General features: G+C 41.6%; 1 protein-coding gene and 1 long non-coding RNA gene across 6 annotated transcripts in view; one reads left to right on the forward strand and one right to left on the reverse strand.

Moving 5' to 3' along the window:
- Nucleotides 1-5,229, reverse strand: part of STEAP2 (STEAP2 metalloreductase) — a 27,914-nt gene extending 22,685 nt beyond the window's left edge. Inside the window, exons 1-3 of one of the 5 annotated variants that reach the window (XM_017536458.2) lie at nt 4,889-5,229; nt 4,573-4,690; nt 4,136-4,314 (exon numbers count right to left, since the gene is read on the reverse strand). In XM_017536458.2, the coding sequence (XP_017391947.2) occupies nt 4,136-4,314; nt 4,573-4,690; nt 4,889-4,960 (369 nt within the window). In that variant the 5' untranslated portion in view covers nt 4,961-5,229. Of the gene's footprint in view, nt 1-2,332; nt 2,515-3,849; nt 4,114-4,135; nt 4,315-4,572; nt 4,691-4,888 lie in introns of those variants that run through there. The other 4 variants (XM_037741328.1, XM_037741329.1, XM_037741330.1 and 1 more) reach the window with 4 other exon arrangements.
- Nucleotides 4,530-7,692, forward strand: part of LOC119472386 — a 14,755-nt gene continuing 11,592 nt past the window's right edge. The window contains exons 1-2 of the long non-coding RNA XR_005201549.1: nt 4,530-4,549; nt 6,217-6,304. This is a non-coding gene — a long non-coding RNA (uncharacterized LOC119472386). The remainder of the gene's footprint in view (nt 4,550-6,216; nt 6,305-7,692) is intronic.

The following is a 7,692-nucleotide window of genomic DNA, read 5'->3' on the forward strand; positions in this document are numbered from 1 at the left end:
CATTTCTCACAAGCTCCCAGGTGATGCCCACAGTGTCTCTACCTTTGCATTTGATGTTATTCATAAGGAATCGAAATTAAATAACTGATACAACTATGTCATTTATAGACTGGGCATGGTGGTTCATGCCTGTAATCCCAGCACTTTGTGAGGCCAAGGCAGGTGGATCACTTGATGTTAGGAGTTCGAGATTCAACTGGCCAGCATAATGAAACCCCATCTCTACTAAAAATACACAAAAATTAGCCAAGTGTGGTGGCAGGCACCTGTAATCCCAGCTACTCGGGAGGCTGAGGCAGGAAAATTACTTGAATCCTGGAGGCAAGGGTTGCAGTGAGCTGAGGTTGCACCACTGCACTCCAGCCTGGTCAACAGAGTAAAACTCGGCCTCCAAAAAAGAAAAAAAAAAAAAAAAGGTAAAAGCAAAAACAACTATGTCATTTATAGAAAGTTTTCATGGTGTAGGGGTGAAAGAGCAGGCCTGAGCCTCTGCAATCACTTTGATTCTCTGATGTCTCAATTTCCTTTATTAAGTGGCAAACAAATAGGTTATACTTGACTTCGGTGGCAGTTTCCAACACAAAATAGGTCTTGAAGCTGAATAACAATGGTAATATCACCACCCTATATTTAAGGCTTCAACTTGGGAGCTCAATCTAGAAGTGTGTGTCACAGACATAGTTTTCTTGAATGGGCATTTGACTTGCTGTACACATTTAATACTTGAGAATGTATTATTACGATAGGGAATTCAGTCACACTCAGCTAGATAGCCTCTTAAGATTTTCAATTTAGAAGAATTTCCTGAACATTCCTGAAGCTGAATGGCAGAGGCTGTGCTATGTTAATTTTGAAAAATAGAATCTAATTGGTTTCACAGATAAATAGGGCATTTATTATTGGATGACAGCAACTCTGACAGGGCAGTCCGCAGAGGTTTTGATGACATTTCACAACCTGCTGATTTGGAGAAGCCATCAAGAAAACATAATTCTCCAGGGCCATGAGGTGGGGTGTTGTAATCTTCACTTCATAAGCCCACATCTGAACATTTCTTCTTCATCATCTCTCCTGCAAACACCCAGCTCCTTTGAGGCTCATGGTACTTCACCATACCAAGGACAGGGACACCTCTTCCTGTCCTTACTGCTGTCCTCACTGCTGTCCTCTACTGACTTCTAGTTTATTCCTTATGACTGCACTCTCTGGCTCCAAGTATACACATGGTTGTCCTCTGTAACCCAATAGTTGTCATGTTTTTCCTGGACTTTATCATTCAAGTGGATGAACCAGTCAATGTCAGGGGCTCTTGTTTTCTTGACTTATTCACTGGAGGTAATGAATTTTTGCCTCTACCCCACCTCAGTCACTCACTTCCTGAAATCTCCAAGCACTATCTCTTGGACTTCCAATAACCTTAGTTTAAATATTCACACTGATAACTCTGAACAGCAAAAGAAATCTGATCCGCTGACCTCTACCTCCACTCCGTTAGCCTGCTCTGGTTTCTCTTTAAACTCAGACTAGATTTATAGTCACTCCCTTGAAAAGATCCTTAACTCTCTTACTCCCCATCATATCTGCTTGGCAAAACTCTAGTCCTGGAAGAACCCAGCTATCCATTTTCTCTGTCTCTGTATCCACGTTGGTGAAGGTTACTGGAGAAAAGAACCAGAAAACTGAGCTCATTAGTTTCACCTTAAATTCACAATGACCAGTTTGACCTATCAAAGACCAGTCTATCCACTTATGTCCTGGAGGGCCTCCTTTTTGCATCCCGAAGGGCTATAGTTATGGCCTCTTTCCATGACATCTCAAACTTCACAGGTTCAAACCCAAACTTTTGCCACCCAGACCTGTTCCCATTCACCTGAAAATTTGTAAATGGCACCATTACCCACCAGTTGCTCCAATCCAAAAATTGGGAGTCATTCTTGAGTCCTTGCTGTCCCTCACTTTTGACATAAAATCCTGCACCAACTCCTGTTCTCCAACATATTTCATAAATCCGTCTCCACCAATACCAGGCTAGTCCAGGTATCTATCATCTCACCTGATCTCTGCAAACATTTCCTAATGGGTCAGCATACTTTCTCTTTTGACCCTTTCCAAGCCATCCTCAACAGCAGCTAAGATCATCTTAAAATATAAATCATCATAAAATGTCTCTCGTTAAAATCAGTGCTTCTTGTACTTAGAACTACAGCCACCTTCCTATGACATAAAAGGCCCTGAATGAGTCAGTCCCTGCTTCCCTCTCTAACCTCATCTGTAGATTGTCCACCCACAGCATCCTCTTCTAAAAGGAGAAAAGAACAGCCACTTTATGTACCTTTGGAATGTTCCATATGCTGTTCCATCTCGATAGCAGAATAATTCACTCAGCCCTTGTTAAATTTATTTTGTAGTATTTTATATGATTGTTTCTTTACTGTTTACTATTTCCCCCACTGGACAATAAGCTGCATGAGAGAAGAGCCATATTTGTCTTGTCCATCACTGTCTCCACATTGTCTGGCAGTATAACTAAGGATGCAATAAAAATTTTTTGTTGTGGAATGCATCGAAAAACGTCAGGACAAAAAGACATGTAATAATTCTCTAAATCAGACTTCTCTTTTTGTTGAAAGACTTGAGGGCCCTGAAGGGGTAGGTGATTTATCAATGTTATTGTTATGTTAATATCTCAGTTACCTCAATGCCAAGGTTTCTGGCCCAGCAGGGATAACGGATCTCCTGATGTCCTATGGCCTTTATCAAACCTGCAGTCTTATTCTTTTGCATTTTTGGTGTATCCTCTTTCTTACTTTTATAATTCATTTACAATCCATTCTTTAAAATTTGTCTTCACCTGTCCTGTTTTTTCAGTATTAAAATACAACTATGCTCATTCACCACATTTTCCATAGCACCAGCACAATAAAAAGTGACTTGAATAAAGCTTTTCATTTCCTTCCTGCACAATTTGCTCAAGTTATCATTCTTGATATTGTCTCATTTCCCCTGACAGAGTGACTAGCTAAGAGGCAGAAAGTGCAGCCATCCTAATGGGAGCACATATAGTTACGCTTAAGTTCCTAAACACCCTGCAAATTATTTAGGACGACTGTTTTTGTTGTTGTTGTTGTTTGTTTGTTTTCCATTAAATAGCCTCTAAACTTTAAAGCAACTGAGAGAGACTCGGAGTAAAAAAATTATAGGGTTAAAGAAAGAAAGAAAAATAAACAGAGATCAATAAAATGAAGAAATAATAAAGTGGAGAAAAAGGATGGGGAGATGGTTTAGAAAACAAAGGTTCCAAGCAGCGGGGCTGTTAAAAGGACTAGAATCTAACTCAGGAGGATGTGGGTGGGGGTGGGGGTGGGGCAGGGGCCTGAATTCTGTTTCTCCTACAGTGATGAGCAATAATTTACCACGGCCTGGACTGCCTTTCCACCTAAAAAACTATCTGCTTGAGGAGTAAAAACTGACCCCAGCCCTTCTCCACGGGGTAGCAGAGATAATCAATGGAAATCTCCCAACAAAAATTATCTTTATCTCTCTGCTCTATTTTCAGAGCAAGATTTTTAGGGCATAATTTTCAACAAGTTTTGGCTGAGGCTGAACGCAGGGCTCAGAGATAATTTAGGACAGCCAAAGAAGAGGCCAATTACTTTCTAACACAAATGGCCTAAACACACCACGATTACATTACTGGGAAATAAACAAAATGACTGCTAGAAATACCTGTTCGCAAAGCAGCACTGCATAATCTTTCATGAAATGCCCTGCATCAACCCAAAGTGGCAGGGAGACTATGAAGGAAGCGAAAGTAACCTGCCAGTCCTTTCCCGCTGGGACACATCCTACCTGGGAAGTCTCCTGGCCTTCTTTCTCCTGGGCCCAACCTCAGGACTTCTCCGAAGCTCCAGGAGACCAAGAGGAGGAGGAGGAGGAATTAGTGAGACAGACACCCTTCACCCTTCTCACTTTCCACCTCAAGGTGCCAGGAGATCAGGGACCCCGCAGCTCAGGGCAGACACACGCAGAGGGTGCCGAATCGGGTAGGATGGATACAGCGCGTGGCGCCGACTGCATCTTGACCCTAAACTCGGCCGCCGCCACTTCCTTTCACGCTCCTCCCCGACCCGCTCACCTCCGCGTCCCCAGCGCCCTCCGCGCTGGGCAGGGGCGAGACTTGCAGCTCCCCGGGAGAGGCGCCGACTCCCCAAGGGCCCACCCGAGCGCCAGGGCCTAAGGACTGCACCTCCGACTGGTGGCTGCAGGGTGGCTGCCGCGGCGGTCGCGCTCCAGCTGCTTCCCCGCCTACCCGAGCTAGACCGCGTACAGCCGGGGAGGAGGAGGGAGGGGGGTGCGCGGAGGCCGTGCTGGCAGTGACGCGCCGCTAGGGGCTGCGCGCCTGGACGGCGCAGGGCGCCCAGGGCCCGGGGAACGCTGGCGGGAGTCGGTTAGAGCCGTGGAATGCGGGGGAGGAGTCGGGGAGCTTGGAGGGGGCGGGATGTGTGTGGAGGGAGCTGGGGAGGTCCAGGGCACCGAGGGGGGACCAGCAGTGAGTGCACGGGGGAGACCTACACGCACGGCTCGGCTGCTTTGCGCGCCCCTCTTTCGCGAGCGGCCGAGTATCAGCCCTTTGCCTGGCTACCCTGCGGGGTTCCTCCGTGGTCTTCCGGAGATTCTTTCTGAAGCAGCTCTAGAATGGTCAAGCCCATTTTTCTGCTCCATTTCTTTTTGTAACGTGGGGTCACTTTTCCGCTCTAGACGTTATTTTTCTTAAGCGACTCCCACCCCAACTCGCGCCACGGGCCCTGGTTCCCACCTCCCCAGTCTTAGTTTCTGACAGCCTCCGAGAAACGGCTCTTTTTTCTTTTGAAGTGTTCTTTTGCCTCACCTTTACCCTACCCCGAACGCCTTTTGACTGGACTTTGTCCTTGGAATTAAATGTTCCGAAATGCCCTTTCATGAAAACTCCCTCGGATAGAAGGACCCTCACAGACCACGAACTGCAGAGATTATTCTGTTGACTTTGACCTTCACTCTAGCTGGTGCCGCGCGACACTTTGGTGTGGCGTGAAGGAAGGTTAGGCTGGGAGTCACGAGACCTGTGTTCCCGGGAAAGGCATTACCTTCTGGGGCCGCAGTGGCTTTGATTGTTTCAGGGGATTCCCTAGAGCACCTTTGGTTTTGGGTTTCTGTAAATGTTCTCTCTGCAGATTCAAGTAAAGTGCCTTTTATCTTTTGTGTAGAAGGTGTCAGTAGAAGCAAGAGATCTTTATTCCCAAATATAAAATCAATTTACCAAAAATTCTCAAATTTGGGGATTTTTAAAATACATTAATAAAGTACCATTTCAACGAATTAAGTTTAAAAAGTATCACTCTAGGTGGTTTATTAACCAGACCAAAAAGAACACAAAAACCAACAACGAGAGGGGGTCTTAGATCGATCACTGGGGCACTGCACTTTCCCCTTTGTAGTCTATACACAGAGTAACCTTTGCAAATGCTGCTTTGGAAATACATTCTTTGTTTGACTTAAAATGTAACCCCTCCCCTACCGCCAAGTATTATTAAGGTTTAAAGTTTAGGCAGAAGCTAAGGTTTTAACGATGTGTCAGGTTGTGGAACCATTGACAGCTGGTGGAATACTTTCCATTTTGGTTACTGGAAACAAGTAATTAGATCTAATATCAATTTTAAAAATTTCGCTTCAACAAAACTGTCAAATAATGAGATTCGTAGAGTGTTTTCTAGTAGTTCTTCTGTAGAACTTGTGGAGAAAATTCATGAATCTTAGCAGTTAACGAAAAGTATATAGCTTTTCCATTTACTTTAAAAAAACATAGTATTATATAACTTCCCCACATGGTTGTTAAAAGAAGTTGCACTTTCTAACTTCTAAAACCATAAATTATTGTGTAAAACATGTAGGTAAGCCATATATTTGAAATTTAAAAGCTGTCTCAACACGGGCTCTGACTATTGAGAAAAAAGATAAAGTAATGTGAAATCCCTTTTCCCAAATGAGAATCAATGAGTCAACAGTTTGCAGTTTCCAGAAGTGATATCTCTTTTGCAGGCTTGAACTATTAAATAAGCAAATATCTTTGATGGAAAATCCAGTGTTACCAAATGTGCTGCAGAATACTGTTAATATTGATGCAAAGCATGATTCCTTTAACTTCTTTCCATGGTAACTAGTTTTATCACTGTTTTTCAGTGGGAGTTGCAGAGTATGAAAATGATTTTGAAAGACGTTTCCAGGTCATGAGGTGCTCTCTGAGAAATTTCTTCTGCTCCCTAAAGCAGTAAGTGACTCAACAGAAGTGAAGCAATAATTTATTAAATGGATCTCTAGTGGCCTAGAGCCATTAACACAATTTTTTCCTTTGAAGTTATTATACAATTAAATAACTTTAGAGTGGTAGTTCCCAAAATGTGTTACTTAAGGCACTAGTTTGCCCAAATGCTGCTCTAGCAATTCATTCACTACAAAAATATTTATTGAGCCCCTTCTACATGCCCTGACTGGCACTCTAGAAACAGTGGTGAAGAAGACAGATATATTTTCCCATCCTGACAGAAGTTACAGTTTGGTGAAAACGATAAATTAGTAACAAGTGCAAATACAATTTATACAGATTTATTTACACAAATAAAAGTAAGTCATGATGTAAATAGATTTTGAGATAAACAATAAGTGGAATCTCTTCATTTTTGAGATCCACAATGTATATTAATGAATTAAAGGCTCTGAAAATTCCTATAGTAAAAGGATTTTACTTAACCTGTTCCCCAAAACCCCAAATTTGCTTTGATCAAATTTGTTTTTAAGCAGTGCTTTTAATAAAATACAATGATTTTTGTGAAATGCTGGTTCGTTTTGAAATTAAAGAATTCAATAAACATAAAATTCTGTTAATATCACCTTACATTTGCCAATGTACATCCATATACTTCAATAGATTTATATATATGTAAATATAATAATTTGTTTGAAATAGACTGTGTTTGCACATGTTTATAGCAGGTCAATTCACAATTGCAAAAATGTGAAACTAGCCTAAATGCCCATTGACAGTGAGTGGGTAAAGAAAATGTAGCATATATACACCATGGAATACTACTCAGTCATAAAAATTAATGAAATAATGGCATTCTCAGCAACCTGGATAGAATTGGAGATGATTATTCTAAATGAAGTAACTCAGAGTGGAAAACTAAATATCATATGTTCTCATTCATAAGCTGAAGCTAAGCTATGAGGCCTCAAAGGCATCAGAATGATATTATGGACTTTGGAGGCTTGGGGGGAAGTGGGGTGAGGGATAAAAGACTACATATTGAGTGCAGCGTACGCTGCTCTGGTAATGGGTAAAACAAAATCTCAGAAATTACTACAAACGAATTTATCCGTGTAACAAAAAACTACCTGTTCTCCAGAAACTATTGAAATAAAAAATAAATTGTTTAAGTATGATTTAAAAATACACTGTGTTTGAACACAAAATAATGTAGAAGCATTTATAAATCTATTAAAATGACTCAATGTACATCTGTACAAAACACATATTTATAATTAACATTGTTTCATGAACATATTTCCAGAGATCAACATGGTCTAAAATCTTGTAATTCTTCATGATATCATTCATATATTGGTATAGACTAGGTTTCTTTTTCTTTTCTTTTCTTT

Source organism: Cebus imitator, unplaced genomic scaffold (assembly GCF_001604975.1).
Source record: "Cebus imitator isolate Cc_AM_T3 unplaced genomic scaffold, Cebus_imitator-1.0 Scaffold98, whole genome shotgun sequence".
NCBI classification, from domain to species: Eukaryota; Metazoa; Chordata; class Mammalia; order Primates; family Cebidae; genus Cebus; species Cebus imitator.